Below are 15,978 nucleotides of genomic sequence, written 5' to 3'. Positions count from 1 at the left end.
CACCTGGCTCAACCTAAATAGATTTTATTCTAGACGTGCTAACATAACATGAACTTCCCTGGTGGCTTAGTGGTAAAGGTTGTGCCTATCAGTGCAAGAGATGTGGGTTCAGTCCCTGGGTCTGGAGGATCCCTTGGAGAAGGAAATGGCAACCCACTCCAGTATTCTTGCCTGGAAAATCCCATGGACAGAGGAGCCTGGCTGGCTACGTGGGGTTGCAGAGTCAGACATGACTTAGTGACAAACAACAGCAATAACTAACATATGCTAAAGATTTAGGGGAAATTTAAGATATTTAAGAATTACTGGATTGGATTTGCTTCTTCTTCCACTGGGAAAACTCTGCCATTGTTGGCAGAGCACCTATACATCTGTCTGGGGTTTGGAGGCAGCGTAATTTGAGTCACTTGAGTAGGTGGTCATCCAGTCCTCTGGCTTTAAGGTCCTGTGGTTTGGGGGTCTCACTTGGCTCTGGGAATCCACCTGTTGGCAAATGCCACTCTTGTTCCCAGGGAACAGCAGGCGCTGGGTGACCTTAGTGGCTCTGACTTAACCCTGGTGTCGCTGTAGTCACGTGTGAGGGATGGTGGTGAAAGTCCATTTCTGTTAGTTTTTCTTGGTTGCAAAGAATCAAAAGCCGAAGAATTCATCTGAATTGTGCTGCTAGAGCAGGCAGTGGGGATTGGCAGCAAAGTCACAGAAATAACCTTCAAAGGGCCTGGCCGTGTAGATGAGAATAGGTAACCTGGGCGGCAGGATGTGGTGTGAATAGACGCCTTTGTGAAATCAGGGTCCTTCATGTCACGTGGGTTTTCCCCAGGGAAACTCTACGGAGATCCAGATTACCTGGAAGAGAGGCACCGCCACAGGTTTGAGGTGAGGATGTGAGCTCTGTGACCTTTGACATTTTCTCCTTTCTGTTACTCTGGAAACACAGCTGAGAGCCCAGCAAAACTGTTCTTCATGCTTCACAGGTGAATCCAGTCTTGAAAAAGTGTTTGGAGGAGCAAGGCTTGAAGTTCGTTGGCCAAGATGTTGAAGGAGAGAGAATGGAAATTGTGGAGTTGGAAGGTGCTTGCTCGGGCGGTTGTGTTTAGTGGGAAACTTAGGTTTTCTTGGCATGTGGGAAAGACACAGTAATATAAATTGTTGCCCTTGACCTCACCAGATCAGGCAGCCGTGCCACCTGGGGAGGGGAGGGCTCTTGGGGACAAGGTTCTGGAGCCCTGGGGGACTCAGCCTCCCACCAAGGCCTTCCTTAGGCAGCTGCTTGACCTCTGGCTTCAGGTCCTCGTTCTCCAGAATGAGAGCTCGAACTTGGTACCAGAGTCTAATCTCACGTGACCTGCAGGACTCAATCCTGTTCCAATCAGGGAGCTGGGGTGTGGGGGTGAGGATCGGGTGGCAGAACCTGGAGAGGAGGGGTCACCTTCGTCTGCAGGTGGAGGGCATCATATCTCCCGTGCTTTGTGATTGCCTCTACCCAGGCTCCAGATAAGTTGTTTTCAGATCATTTTAGGGTCTGCAGAAACGTGGATCATTCGAGATTTTTTTTCCATCTTCCACACGTTCTGCGGACACACGGTGAAGCTGGCTCTTCTGCACTTCTGTTTCAGATCATCCCTTTTTCGTCGGAGTGCAGTATCACCCTGAGTTTCTGTCCAGACCTATCAAGCCTTCCCCACCGTACTTTGGTCTCCTCCTAGCCTCCGTGGGGAGGCTCCCACATTACCTCCAGAAAGGCTGCAGGCTCTCGCCCAGGTGAGGTCGCGCTCCCCTAGTCCCTTGGGAGGTCACTGATTGCTTACAGAGAGCCGTCCCCACGCCATCGGTGATGAGCAAAGCCACAGGACTGGGGAGCCTTGCTGGGACCCTACTTCTCATGCTGACACACAAGCATCCTCTTCTTCCCTGGGGTTTTCTCAGGCTGCTTTTGTGCCACCCCTGGCCTTACCCCCCGGCGTGGAGGCCATGTCCCCCCTCTGCAGCACCTGGGCTCCAGGATTCCATCTCGGCCCTGTGGCCTGTGGAGAACTGTGTTTTTTTCACGGGGAGGTTGAGGGGTTGCCTCGGCCACAGCCCGGGGGGATTTCATGTGCCACTGCTGTGTTGGTTGGGAACAACCCTGTCTTGGTGGGTCCCTAACCATCATGACTGAGATATAAAGCGAATGTATGTCTTTCATAACAAGAAGAAAATCCCTCTGCAGCTTTCTGCTAAATATATAATGTCTTTGATTTCTGCTGTGAGCAAGCATCCCTTTGTGGGTGCTGTGGTGGCTGCAGAATCAGGGAAGTAAAGCAAGTGTTTGGTGGAAGCCGATGAATAAACCATCTGAATTCTACAGGGACACCTACAGTGACAGAAGTGGAAGCAGCTCCCCTGACTCTGAAATCACTGAACTGAAGTTTCCTTCAATAAACCATGACTGATGGTAACGTAAGTGATACTTTGAAACTTGTTTTCTTTTAAATGGTGGTGACACCAGAATCCTAAGAGCATCATGAAAGTTCAGTGTTGAAAGATTGTATCTGCCAGAGGATGTAAGTGGTCAGATCATGGTGGGCATCAAATGGGTGAGGACCCGGCCCCCCAGTTAGAGTACATCTACCCACCCTGCTCTGGGGACTCCACTGGGGTGACACCAGGCACAGGGCAATTGTTGTCTTGCTGATTGCTGCTTTCAGGTGCCAATCTGACCTAACCTGGGGGAACTGGATTCTTAGAGCCATGTTATTTCATGTAGCCATAAACTTGGAGATCTTGAAGGAGGTGACAGGTGTGACAACATGCTGTCATTTCTGCAGACCCTCAAGTTTTCACCAGAAAGTGCTTTAAAACCAATACATACAGCACTTTTGTGTTGCTTGCTTATTCTGGAAGTCCATTACAATCAGAGCAGTTACTGGATAAACTTGGAATGTCTGTCTTTTGTGACCAGTTGGAAAGTTTATAAAGTGTAGTAGCTGTGGGCAGCTGCCGAGAATTGTCTAAAATCCCATGAAGCTAACTGCGTGAACGCTCGGCAGAAATACCTGCTCAGAAGGGGGCTGGGGTGTCAGCCGGGTGTCTGGGGGGTCTAAAGGAGAACCATGGGTGTGCAGGGGGTCCCACCACAGGGAAGCTGAGGTCCTGCCTCAGGCATGGGAAGGCGGCCTCCCCGAATCCTGCACACTTTGCCTTTCCCACCAGGGGACCTCTCCACTGGCAGTGTGGTCTCTTGGGCATGCGGTCGTGCTGAGCAGCCGCTTGGCCTGTGATGACCGTAGCCACGTGGGCAGGCGCGAGAAGGAGGTCCGAATCGGGGGTGGGGGTGGGGGGTAGTTGGTTGCCTTCTCTGCCAGGTGAGCATTTAGCACTCATGTATTCATTAATCTTCACCAGATAGTTACTGCCCTGGAAAGAAAGGAACCTTTGTTAACGGTACAGGGGCAGATACTTGGTCAGTTACATGGAGTTTCTACCTGCCTCCCCAAGTGGAGATCCCCTGTGAGTGGCACCATGGGGAGACTGGCGCGGTGCAAAACGCTGCTTGTGTTGGGGCAGAGGTGGAGTCCATGTGCTTCTGTAGGAATCCCAAATTTAGCTTCTCATGATTCAAGTTAGGCTCCTAATACTGGTCCTCACTGAAAGCCAGGCAGTTTACCACAGCAGCTGACAGCAAATCCTCACTTTTCTGTTTTAACATGCATCCTATAATTAATTGCTCAATTTTTTTTTTTTTTTTAACAGGGATAATTCTTGAAGAGAGCCTTTGGACTTCAGGAGTTTACAGCTTTGATTTTACACTCAGCTTTTGACACTTCCTTTAAATTATGTTTTTATTGAGACTATTTTATTCTGGGGGAAGGGATTCGGGGAGGCCGTGACTTGATGTCCTGCCGTGTGTCCCAGCTTCCACGTGGCGTGCTGCTGGATGTCCCGCGCTCTCCTCTGCAGTCCTCGAGCCTTGGGTGAGAGGCAGGACGTCAGGGCCGAGTGGGTGAGGGCCGGGTGCCGGGGCAGCCCTTGGTCATGGAGCTTCTGTGGCCACCCTGCATCCTTGTGGCTTCGCGTGTGCAGCTGCTCCTTCCCCTGAGGCCGTTATACGAGGTGTGCCATACTGCCTAGTGGCCGTGGAGGGGCGAGTCAAGCTGTGCTCACGACCCGGTGCAGGAACCCATGGGCACCCCTTGCCACGAGGAAGAGGGAAACCAGAGACAGAGCGTCGGCTCCGTCCTGTGCTGGGGATTCTCTGTGGCAACCACGGCTTGGGTTTGCTCAGGACAGTCAGTTTGGCGTCACACGAGACAAGAACTGTCTCCCTGAAGTCTGAGTGTGTTGAATCCCTGTCCTCTGGCTGCGAGTCCCCTCTGGAATCACTCCTTGCATCAAGGGGTCACTTAACAATGAACAAAGGATCTTTTCGGGACACTCCCTCTAAACCTCTCTCTTATGTAGACAGCTTTGCTCAAGGGGACTGTCTCCTTCCAGAATGGTGTTACTCCGGTTGGAATGCAATATGAAAAGCTATTTTCTTAATGTGGTGTAACGACAGGGGAGCTGCATGCCAGTTATATCCTGGCTGGACTCGGTGTATACTCTAACTTAAGAAATAAATAACTCAGAGCAAGAGACACACCTTGTCTGTCATGCTCTTCATGTCACGGCCAGATGGGAGCCATTGGAGCATGATGCCGGCTCGCGTGTGACCCCTGAACTATCTCGGTGCCAGGCTCTTCCCCCAGGGAGCAGCCTGAGGTTGGGGATCTGATAGTTTTGTTTAGAAACTAAGAGAGGAGCCTAATAGGAACCAGAATTTCCCCAGAAGGTTTCAAATTTAGGTTCTTAGCATATAGAGATTCAAGTATTTATGAAGGAGGCCAGTCCCTCTGCTGGGTGTAGACCAGAAGCAGCCTGCCTGCCTCATCCACCCTGGCCTTCTGAGTGTGGGTCATCGTCCTTTGGATTCTCCTCCAAAGTGAAATTCGAGACCCTGAGTCCGTGCTCCTCACGGCAGGATGGTGACGCTGGGACCACCCACCCACCCGCCCTCTGGCTGCCGAGCACGCTCGCTTGTGAGCTGGCTCCTCTGCAGTGTGTGAGGCCGAGGCCCAGGGCTCAGGCTGGTTGACGTTTGAGAAGCTGGGGGTTGGGAGAAAAAGGTTTCCCACCATTTGGCCTGGTTCCTCCATCAGGGAGACCGAGGAAGGAAGCAGGCTCCCTCTTGTCTTCCACCCACTAGTCCAAGGCCACCATCAGGGCGGAGGCCTAGAAGCCTGTGTGGGAGCACCGCCCTCTGACCCAGGCCAACCCAGCTGCCTCTGTCAGTCTGCGAGTCTCACGGCCTCTTCACTTACGGAGGACTCCATACTGGTTTGGGAACTCAATGTGGCTGACTGGGTGAATTCCAACCTCTCCTCCCGACTGTCTGCAGTCATTTTTATAAAAGCTGGTCCCCAAACTGAAGGCTCTGATGCCTCTTGGTGACAGCAGCTCCCTCCCAACAGTGAGGACACAGTTGGTGGGCAGTTTGCAAAACCTCGCGGGGTCAGCTGTGCCCCCGCTGCTTTGAGTGGGCCTCCACCGGCCAGTTAAGTGCTGGCTGCTTACACAACCTAGAAACAGGACCCCCAGAATGACTTTCCGGGGCCTGCCAAGCCCCACTAGCCTTTCACCCCGGCTGTGCAGACAGGATGGTACCAGGGCCGAGGGCTGTAGTGGAGATGGCACAGGAGGGTTGCCTTCAAGCCTGGCATGGGCCGCCCAGTGCCCAGAACTTCTTGGGGAGGGAGCTGGGCCCACTCCCTGTCCCCACTCCCTGTCCTCCTCTTCATCCCTGGTGATCTGGGCAGGGTCTGCCTTCGTGGAGCAACCCTGAGGGCCGTGGTGCTTTGCTCTTGATGAGATGGAAGACGTTGAACCTAAGCATGACATGATCAGACATTGGCTTTGCAGAGTCCCCGGCTCTGCTGGTAGAGATGCAGGGGAAACAGCCAGAGCAGGAATCCTCTCTGGTGGCTGGAGGGTGCATGGAGTAGAAGTCAGACGTCTCTTTCCTGTGCACGTGCTGGAGAGAATCAGGGCCCCAGCTGCTCTGTCTGTCGTCCTTTAGATTTGCCTTAAGGTATCTGGTCTTCAGGGTTTCCCTGGCAGCTCAGCTGGTAAAGAATCTGCCTGCAATGCAGGAGACCTGGGTTTTATCCCTGAGCTGGGAAGATCCCCTGGAGGAGGGCATGGCAACCCACCCCAGTATTCTTGCCTGGAGAATCCCCACGGACAGAGGAGCCTGGCAGGAGCCCTACAGTCCATGGGGTCACAGAGTCAGACACGACTGAGCAACTAAACACAGCACCCGGTCTTCAAGCTGAGTGTCTGGACCCCAACCATCCAGGCTCCTTCCCTCACAGCTCTCTGTGGGCGAGGAGCCCAGGGCTGGCTCAGTCTTTTGGACAGAGGTGGGTTGGACATGGGACTCAAGACCAAGTTGCATCCAATCAGACAAATGTCCTAGAAGGAACCATTCTGGCCTGGGTGCATGTAATTTATTAAAGAGCTTTTAGTCCCAAATCCCAGCAAGCCAGGGGAGGGGCTGCAGGGTGGTCTGTCAGCTCTGTAACTGCAGTTAGCCATGTGCCATCTGCAGAGGGGCTTTCCCAAGACGAATCCTTTTCTGGCCCTGCTTAGCTGTTGAGAGTTCAGGGACCCCAGCCTGAGCTACAGGAGCCCTTCAGGGAGAAGGACAGTCCCTGCCAGCTCTGCCCAGGAGTGCACTGGCCCAGTTCTTTCTGAAAGTAAGGCCCCTTGGGGTGGGATTTGGGGGGAGGGCTCATGCTAAGAGCAGTTTCTTAGCTACACAGCCCAGGGTCTGCTCAGGACTGACACTACGTGGGGACTAGCCTCTATGCACAGTGTCGTAGGAGCCAGGAAGTGCGGTGTTCCTGTCCACCTCTGAGCAGCCCAGACTGGTTTTATTGGGGGGAACCTGGGGTCAAGCAGGAAAGCCCCGCATGTTCCAGGTGGGGCACTAGGCCCTCACAAGACGCAGCAGGTGCAGGAGACGGGCCTGTGCTGCTGCTGCTGCTGCAGTTGCTGCTGGAGCTGTTCCTTTTCGGCTGTCAGCGCCTGCAGCCTCTCCTCCAGCTTACTCAGCTCGGCCATCCACTTCTGAGGGGACATGGGAGAAGCCAGGTCTGAGCTGATGAGGGCTGAGACCCGGGGCTGAACTGATGGGAGGGAGGCGAGGCCCAGAGAGCCTGGAGGTGGCGGGGGGTGCCTGCTCCAGGCCACTGGGCGCCATCCTGGGCCTGGTCGGTGGAGAAGCCAGGTCCCCGGACCAAGCAGCCCTGGGGTCTTGGGCAAAGTCCTGCCAGCCTCCCAGACCCTGGGTGACTCGCCCTCCGCAGCCTCTCGCCCTGTCCTTCTGTCAGCCCTCGCCCTCTTCTGTTTTTGTGTCACCTGATGTTCCCCTCTTGAGAAAGCTTTTCTCTGGGGTGGGTCCAGCACTCACTCAGAGCTTAAGGACCTCCCCCAAGTGCAGTACACAGTTCTTGGGTTTGTCTTAAAGCTTTGACACTGTTCTCCCTGCTCCTCCAGTTACACTGCAGAGGAATCTGGGATGCAGCGGGCTTATCGCTCCCCGTGGGAGCACCGGTGGGACACCCGACGACCCCAGGCCTGCCTGGTGAATGGCTGAGGGGCCCCTCCCCACACAGCCGGCCTGGGCCACCCACCTGCCTGCACCACTCCTGGATGGCGCTGACGGACAGCGGGCCCTGGATGCTCCCGTCCCGCCGCAGGAACACCTCCCCCTGGTCGGTCTCATAGAGCTGCGGCTCGGCCTGGGCCTTGGGAGCCTGCACGCTCAGGCGGATCACCTTGGGAAGGGCAACGGCAGCTCTGTGGGCGCCGCACCGCGGACAGCGTGCGACGCCCCCAGCCCCGCCCCGGCGTCGGCCCTGCCTCGTTGGCTGCCGGGCAGCCTGGGGGCAGGGCTCACCTTAAGGAGGGTGTCGGTGGTGGAGGTGCTGACCACGGGGATGAAGGTGAGCCTGTAGGCGTCGGGGAAGACCTGGGGCTTGAAGCCCTGCAGGACGGAGTCCACCAGCAGGCGCACGCGGTCCTCGTCGCGGTGGCTGCAGCGCACACCCTGCACCAGGCCGCTGTCCTCCACGCCCACCAGCAGGCTGCCGCCCTCGCTGTTGAGGAAGGCGCACACGTAGCGCCGCAGGTGGTGCTTGAAGGCCTGGCTCAGGTACTCGCCGCCGCCGCGCTTGAACTCCAGGTTGCGCGTCTCGTTGCCCAGGAAGGCGCCTTGGAAGAGGCGCTCCTGGCCCAGAATGCCCTGGTCCGTGATGGCGCTGTCTGAGCGCGTGCCGCTGGGCCAGCTGGGGGAGACTCCTTGCGGGCCCAGTGCCCGGGTAGGAAGGGGTCGGGCCGGCCTGGCTCGCGGGGGGCTGGGGCCAGTGTCCTCTTCCTGCTGGAGTAGAGGTGGGGGCAAGTGCAGGGTGTATGCTCCTGGTAAGAGTTAGGAGCCAACCCGGAGGGACAGGCGGCCAGAACCCCCACCTCCCTCCTCACCCCGCCCTCGGGGCCCAGCCCACACAGGGCATCCTGATGCCTCTCCCGGGCGGAGGGGCCTAATTCTGCCCACCGTGCTGGGATCCATGTGGGAAACCCTGTGGGTCGAGGGTTTGAAGCAGCCAGTGCCTCCGCTCTCTTCCCAGGTGAACCATGGGAGGCTTGTGGGGAGGAGCTCTCCTTTCCACCTGGAGCTGGGACACCTGCAGCCACTCTCTGCCCTCTTGGGTTTTGCGTCGGCCTCAGAAACACAGGGTTTGATCATTCTGGAAGATGCCTCAGCGCCCTGAGGTCCCCTGTGACCCAGCTGCAGGTCTCTGAATTGAGAGGGCCTCCCAAAGATCACACCCTCTTCCTAGTCTCCCTGAAAACCTGGCTGATAGGGCCTGAGTCTCTCCCACCCCTGGGCCTTCCTGAGTCCCTTTCGTGGTTTCTGCTGTGTGTGAGGGCTCCAGGAGCAGCCTGCTCAGGACCGCTGTCCTGATCTGGGTCTCACCGACCGACTCCCTACCTCCAGGCTCTCCTCATTCTCTTGCTGACCCCAGATATAAGTCCCGAAGTCACTCTGTCCTGATAAACCCTTCCCTGGTTCCCTGCTGCCTTCCAGCCTTCAAAAGCGGCTTCCAGGGCTGGGAGCTTAGTGCAGGCTGGGGTGTGGTGATGAGAGCCACTCCCAGCCCTACCAGCAGCTCCCAGAGAAGACAAGCTTAGCAGAGACTCGAGAGAAGCCTCAATGTCATATAAACATGCCATCAGGCCACAGGTCTTGAAATGTAAGCCCATTTAGCTCTGCAACAGTTTAAATGTCATGGAGCCTTCATCCAGAAGGAAATTCAGTTCAAGGATTCAAAATTCAATTCAAGAAGGACAATTCAAGACCACCAGCCTACCACCTCAAAAGTGAGTTGACTGTTCCCTCCTCCCCCACAAAAGCCCACTTTTTCTGGCACTGCTGTGGTCTCACAGCCCTGCCCGCCGGCTTGATTTTGTCAGTCCCCACCCTGGGCAGCCACCAACCACCCTGCAAATGCCGCCACACCCGGGCCCCTGGTATGCACCCCATCCCTCTGCTAGGGATGTCCTTCCACTGAGTCGGTCCCATTGCCTAAGCCCCAGCCTGGGTTTCATTCCCTGGGGAATCTGTCCTCAGAGATCAGTGAGGTCAAGCCCTGCTCTCTGCTGCGCTGCCCCCCGGAGCAGGTGTCTGTCAACTGAGTGGATGAGCTCGGCCAAGGAGAAGGTCAGGACCCCTGTATATGCTTGGGCCTGGCCTGGCCGGACCCACCTGCTGGCTGTAGATAGGCGTAGGGAGGGTCTGATACTCAGGCTTTCACCTGCTTCCAGGCTGGAGGCAAGCTCCAAGGGTCAGTGTCCCTCTGGGACCTTGGTTATTTGAGTAGCAGCCCCAAATTTGCCAATTTGTCCCCAATTCCTTGAAGACACCCCTCACGCCCACCAAGCAAGGCCATCCATACCCAGGCCTCTCCCGAGGGAGGCTCTGGGGCTGGCGGGCCCCCTGCTGGGGGAAGCCTGGCTTACCTCTCGGCGGTTTGAAAGCTCCCGGCCCTCACCCAGCACTGGCTCCTTCCCGCGGGCCACCAGTTCCTTGATGATCTGGTGCTGCCCCCAGGCCCTGTGCAGGCGCCGGGGCAGGGAGGCCAGGGTGTCTTCGGGGGTGGCCACCTGCACCAGCGCGTAGGCCTGGCGTGGCCGCCGGACGACCTCGATGTGCTCTCGAGCCACCGGCAGTTCGAGCCGCTCCAGGGCGTCTCTCAGCAGGCAGCTGAGGACTGGCACCGAGAACTGGGGGTTCAGGTGGCCCACGTAGAGAATGTGCCTGCTGGGAGCTGCCTTGGCACCTGAGTCCTCAGGCGGGGGCTCTTCTGGGGGGAGCTCCCGCAGGGGCTGCCTGCCTGGGGGCTCCATGGCGGGGGTCAGGGGTGTGCCTGTGTTTTGGTGGTCTCTTCCTGTGAGTCTCTGGAGGGGCCTCCCCTGGAGGGGCTTCTAGGATTCCTCACCGCGGGCTGCTCCTCCCAGGGCCCTGGGCTCTCAGCCTGGCCCAGGGCCTCCCAGGGGACTCGGGGAGGCCGAGGCTCTGGGGAGGTTCACAGATTGACAGGGGCTGAGGAGGGCCAGAGAGAGAGAGGGTGGGCAGAGGGCCAGCAGGAAGGGCCCTGCCACCCACCCAAGGCCTAGGACAGGGAGGAGGGGAGTCAGAGCTGAGCCAGCGAACAGAGCATGTGCGCCTGCCGGTCCATTTCCACAGAAGGGAAGACTGAGGCGATACGACCCAAGAGGGGCAGAGGCAGAACTCAGGTCTCTGAGGGGCCCCCATATCCTGTCATTGGCCCCAGCGGGCCTGTCTTCCCTCAGGAAGCCCCAAGCTGGGGCGTTAACCCAGGGCTCTGAGGATTAGTCACGGACCCCTTGGGCTTCTTGCCTGCTCTGAAGCTGGTATGAGCCCAGCAGAGGCTCTGAAGGGGTCAGGCTGGGTCAGAGGGTTTAGAGAGAGGTTCTTATGCTTTGGGTACACTGATGGAAGCTGTGGCCCCTCACAGGACAACAGCATTTGCATATATACGTATAATTTGAGGTTTGTCTAGACCAAATCCTCTGGTTTGGGTCCAGGGAGCAGAAGCGAGGACGGGTCAGAGCTGGGCCCTTGGGTACGTCCCCCACCACCTCTCACTAGGCCAGGGACCTTGCTCCTGAGCTGTGCACACACCAGCCCCTCCACTCACCCACACACACCCAGCCTCCAGTCTCTGTGGCAGGTATGGCTGGCCTGCATCTTTTCAGATTGGATCCTTAAGGCAGTCAGGGTCTGGGGGCCACCACTGCTGGAGTGGGGATGTTCAAGGCAAACGGGAATAGGGGGAAGTGGAAGGCCTATGACCCTCATGTCCTGATGGTTCCTGGGGGAGCATGGGAGGTGCCAGCCCTCAGCTCCCACAGACCCCTGACCCCTGGCCAGCAGCTCCCCAGGGCACTTAGGGGCTTGGCTCAGGAGGGGGAGCCAGGGCCGTGGGAAGTGGGCGGGGCCTGTGCAGCCACCTCTGTGAGCTCAGGAGAGTCGACAATGCCTCCAGCAGGTAGGCTGTGAAGAGGGTCAGGAACACTTCTCCCTGACGCCCCACCCCCATGTAGACAGACGTCACCTGCAGCTTGGTGCAGGGCTCCTTCCGGACAGCTCCTAGAATCCAGGGGCTGAAGACACACTTCCTCCCTCTGCCAGGCCTCTCCAGGCCCGTGTGCCCACACTGGGCCTCACCTCCCACCTCAGTCACCAACCCCAGGCTCCCTGAGTGGGGATCAGAATGCAGTTGGTTCCAGCGCTGCAGAGATGGTTCCTGTCCTGAAGAGCCCTGAGAAATAGGTCAAGCATTGCCATCTCTTTTGAAGGACAGGGTTGTCACCTGCTATTCGACAGGTACCAAGATTCAGGTGGTACACGGTCTTTATTAATGCAGACGCCTGTTCTTGGGTGGGTGGGGGCTGTGATGGTGCTTTTCACTACGCAGATGTAGGCAGCACTTTCCCACTGCCTCTGCAAGCTCCAATGGGGCGCGGGGCAGAGGGTGGTGTCCAAGGGCAGGTGCAAATGTTGACCTCCTCTTCTGAGCAGCCCGTTCTGAAGATGCTAATGAATTTTTGTTTCCCTGAGGGACTGAGGCAGAAGCTTGGGTGGGGAACCTGAGCGACTGTGGTGTGGGGGCAAGGAAGAGGCCCCAGGCCCTGAGAGGTGGTACTGTGAGGCTCTGGGGAGGGGCTCTGCAGCCAGTGCTGCCTGGTCTCTGCATCCATGCCAAGAGTTACGGGGTAACAGCTCTAAGCTCTCCGGGGTCCTCCTCTTCAGGCCTTTCTAGACTCTGCCATCATAAGCTGTTCTCACAGAAAGTGTACAAGGGGGGCTGTGGCTGATTTAGGCTGTTAAGCCATGTTGAGTTAGGCAGAGACCGACAGCGGGCCAGGAGAGGTGCCCTGACAGATGAGACATGTACCAGAGACATGTACCAGGGTCCTCACTATCAACCAGCTGTTTGGCATGAAATTTCCCAAACGGATTTGAGTGCCAAATCTTTCCCCATTCTTACTGGAAATCTCTTTCAATGATTGTATTACATATTTCCCTGGGCTCTGTTAACCTTCTGTGAGTTGAACATCAGTTCCATCTTTTTTTGGCTGGGGGGATAAAAACTGTCTTTCATTGTAAGCACTAAATACATTTTCAAAATGATATTTTAAATACTGAAATGCACTGCAGTGTAACTGGGTTATTTACAGCACCCCAGGCTTTTGTAGGACCTAGGTGGTGGCGGACGTGAGTTCAGTGTTGTGGAACAAGCAGCTCCCTTCAGTCGTCTTACTGGATGTCTGTGACCTTACTGACAACCCTCCTTGGCACTGGAGGTAAAAGACTTCTTGAATTTAAAGAATGTGAGGTGGGCCCAAAGATGAGGGGCAGAGGGAGGCTGTAGATAGGGCTCTTCTCACGTTATCTGGACAGTGTCCACTGGGTGGCGCCCGTGGCTGGGATCCCTGACACCACAGAAAGCATGGGTGTCTAGCAAGCTGCCTAGGAACCCCTAGGTTCCTAGGGGAGGGGTGTGGGCGGGGACTGAGCTCAGCCTTATGCTGGAGAGGACAGGATGCCAGGAGAGCACACTCTGGGACTCAGGGGAGGGCGGGGTGTAGATAGAGGCAGCCTTCACCCTTTGGCCCCAGGAACACTCCAGTCTGCCTTGACTCCTCCCTTGCGTACCAGCGGCTGGGGGATTCCTGCCCACCCTCTGACAGGGTCGGCCCACAGCCCAAAGGTATCTCGGGCCCGGTGCCTATACCCTGGGACCTACTGGCCGCTGGCCCCTGGAACCATCCTCAGCGGCTTTGGTTGTTGCAGGCCAAGCACAAATACATAATTCTCTCACTTGGCCTGCAGGTTTCCAGCTGTGGAGCTTCCCTGATGAGATGGGGGGACTTGGGCCCTTAAGTTAAAGGAGACTGCAAAAAGCAGAGGGACGACAAGGGGAGGAGAGAGTGTCTGGAGTCCCTCAAGCAGAATGATTTCCATGCTTTCAGCCTTGGTTGTAAAGATGAGCAGCAAGTCACCTGTGCTTCTTCTGAGGAGGGGTCATGGCATTGGGCATGAGGGCAGAGACAGTGTGTCTACTGGGCCCACCAGTGCCACAGGCCAGAGAAGGGCCTCAGGTTGTTCCACAAAACACCAAAGAGGAGTGGTGTGGACACTTCCGCTCAGGACTAATGGCCGGGACAAGAGAGACAGCGCAGAGCCCAGGGACACAGGCCATGATGTGGCTGGCAGGTGGGGAGTGGTCACAGGGGAGGGGGGACAGGACATAGAGGTTCTCAAAGGATTCAGCCCTAAGTGGAGCCTGGACTTTCTCTCCTAAAGGGCCTGGGTTTTTCTCTCGTCATGCTCCTTAGCACCAGAGTCAGCGTCTCTCCTTGTCATGGCGATGAGGGTGGGCACGGGAAGCTGCTCTCGGGAGGCCTCTGTGCTCAGTCCTGCTTTCCCACGTGCCTTCCCCCTCCATGGGTGGCTGCCCTGTCGGGGTCAACGGTGTGGCCTCACCTGCCAGAGACCCCGTCAGCTTCTTTGGATGACTCTGGGTCACTATTAGAAAGCTTGGCTTTGTGAAATAGTTTCAAAAGTTTAGGCTGGGTTTTTTGCTTTTTGTTTCTCATAAACGACATTCAATTCAATTCAATCCTGCCCAGGGGCTAGGGCAGCATGAGTAAAAGGGTAACAAATCCTCTCTTCTGTAGAATTTGGTTACCTTTCTGGTTCTGTTCCCTTGGAAACCAGATAAAAATGGAGTGTCAACCATTTCAAAGAAACAGTGCTTACAGTAGAACTGCCCCCGATTGTCAGTCACCTGGTCTAGGAGTGCAGTGCATGGACTGAACGCATCCCTTCCTGTGGGGCTTCCTAAGGGCAGGGCTCAGTCGGCACGTCCTGCCCAGACCTGGAAGCTCTGCTGCTGGCAGTAGGGAGTTACTGGCTGCCCTGGGGTGTGATACTTCTAATCCAAGGTGAACCCCACTTCTCCCTGGTATGTCTTATCCCCTTAAACCTGAGCTGCAACCTGGGTAATAGAGGATAGTCCTGGGTGACTGTGGGCTCTGTAATGACTACCCCACTGAAAAGGCCTGCTTCTTACTGCCCTGCTGGTAGCATTTGCAGTCTGACAGGAGCCTGTATAGTCCGCATGGTGAGCGGGATCTAAGACAAAAGCCACCTGTTGGGTGTTGCAGGCAGTATGATGTCTCACACCCCTCATTAGCTATGGAATTTGGGGCAGCTAACTTCACCTCTCTAAGCTTCAGTTTCCTCATCTTTAACATGGGGGAACATGGTGGCTATCTCTGAGATGTACCGAGGTTTAAGAGAGCTAATGTATATAAACAACTTAGCATAAGAAGTCCTTAAATAGTGTTCCCTGATGACCTGACAAGAGGCAGGGTGAGGTGGGAACCACTTTGCTCCACAAGCCAAGACTGGCAGCATGTTTGGCCTGCCTGTGTATGTTGGTATTACTCTCATATTTAGAAGTTCATCATCAGGGCCCAGGAAGGCCCTCTTTGGGAATACCCTGAATGAACCGCAAAGCCCACTGGACACAGGTCCGGGAATCTGTGGAAAACGGGCTTATTCTGGTTCAGCAGCCCTGACCCCGACTGCTGCAGGGGGGCCCAAGGTTATACTCTCAGAGTGGCCAAGTGGAAAAGACCATGTTGCGACCAACCAGTCACTGGTGAGGGCAGGTAGGATCCTCAGAGGTCTCCTCATCTAACCCCCTAGAGCCAATCGGGCCCAAAGATGGGAAAGGACCCACCCAAAGCATCACAATAAATAGCTGCACTGGCTGGGACCTCGGCCTTGGAGTCAAATTACTTGGCTTTAAAGGCCTCCTCTGGCAGTTTCTGCCTGCATGATCAGAGCTTCAGTTTCCTCATCTATAGTGGGTCTGCTGTGAAGGTCACCTGGGGGCATCTGATTCGCACAGAGCAGCGTGTGGGGTGCAGTGGTGTGTCATTCTAACCAGGTCACGCTGCGCTGCGGCCCCTTCATACACAGGCAGGGGCTGGACTGGACTTCCTGGCCCCTGGATGGCACAAGGGGCGCCCTGCATCTCCTCACCCTGCCACGGAGGGTTGCTGCAGCTGCTGGCCCTAACGCTGTCCCTTCTGCTCGGGCTTCCTAGGGCTGCCGTGCTCGCTGCTGTCTGCTGCACCAGGGCAAAGCCCTTTGAGGGCAGAGCATGGACTGCACACTGGCTCCCTAGGGGCTACGCAAGGCTGGGCCTCAGCGGGCCTCTGGCAGACAGCCTGTTCTTTAGGGACTGCTGGAGTCACAAGAACTCAGGGGGCATCCTGTCCAAGTTTCCTCATAAATAA

General features: G+C 56.3%; 2 protein-coding genes across 5 annotated transcripts in view; one reads left to right on the top strand and one right to left on the bottom strand.

Annotated features, from left to right (window-relative positions):
- Positions 1-4,618, top strand: part of CTPS1 (CTP synthase 1) — a 31,457-nt gene extending 26,839 nt beyond the window's left edge. For 2 of the 4 annotated variants that reach the window (XM_027537654.1, XM_027537653.1), the window contains 5 exons: positions 821-876; positions 975-1,071; positions 1,617-1,761; positions 2,348-2,439; positions 3,733-3,830. In XM_027537654.1, coding sequence (XP_027393455.1) covers positions 821-876; positions 975-1,071; positions 1,617-1,761; positions 2,348-2,432 — 383 coding nt within the window. In that variant the 3' untranslated portion in view covers positions 2,433-2,439; positions 3,733-3,830. Of the gene's footprint in view, positions 1-820; positions 877-974; positions 1,072-1,616; positions 1,762-2,347; positions 2,440-3,732 lie in introns of all 4 variants that reach the window. The other 2 variants (XM_027537651.1, XM_027537652.1) reach the window with 2 other exon arrangements.
- A 1,842-nt stretch (positions 4,619-6,460) lies between these two features.
- Positions 6,461-15,958, bottom strand: SLFNL1 (schlafen like 1). Its single transcript, XM_027537650.1, has 4 exons — positions 10,065-15,958; positions 7,979-8,451; positions 7,713-7,856; positions 6,461-7,146 (listed from the first exon to the last, which is right to left on the bottom strand). Exons 1-4 carry the CDS (start codon positions 10,483-10,485, stop codon positions 7,015-7,017), a joined length of 1,170 nt encoding a protein of 389 aa, XP_027393451.1. The 5' UTR covers positions 10,486-15,958; the 3' UTR covers positions 6,461-7,014.
- Between the last annotated feature and the right edge of the window lie 20 nt (positions 15,959-15,978).

This window comes from Bos indicus x Bos taurus, chromosome 3 (genome assembly GCF_003369695.1).
Source record: "Bos indicus x Bos taurus breed Angus x Brahman F1 hybrid chromosome 3, Bos_hybrid_MaternalHap_v2.0, whole genome shotgun sequence".
NCBI classification, from domain to species: domain Eukaryota; kingdom Metazoa; phylum Chordata; class Mammalia; order Artiodactyla; family Bovidae; genus Bos; species Bos indicus x Bos taurus.
This window is presented reverse-complemented; position numbering and strand designations above follow the sequence as displayed.

Bases quoted from the DNA above. Each gene is read 5' to 3' on its own strand.
- SLFNL1 (XM_027537650.1), bottom strand. From the start codon at position 10,485: ATGGAGCCCCCAGGCAGGCAGCCCCTGCGGGAGCTCCCCCCAGAAGAG. The intron at 8,452-10,064 runs GCCCCAGAGCCT...TCCAGCAGGAAG, and splicing joins CCCCAGCAGGGGGCCCGCCA to AGGACACTGGCCCCAGCCCC. The intron at 7,147-7,712 runs GTGGGTGGCCCA...ATGTCCCCTCAG, and splicing joins TCCAGGAGTGGTGCAGGCAG to AAGTGGATGGCCGAGCTGAG.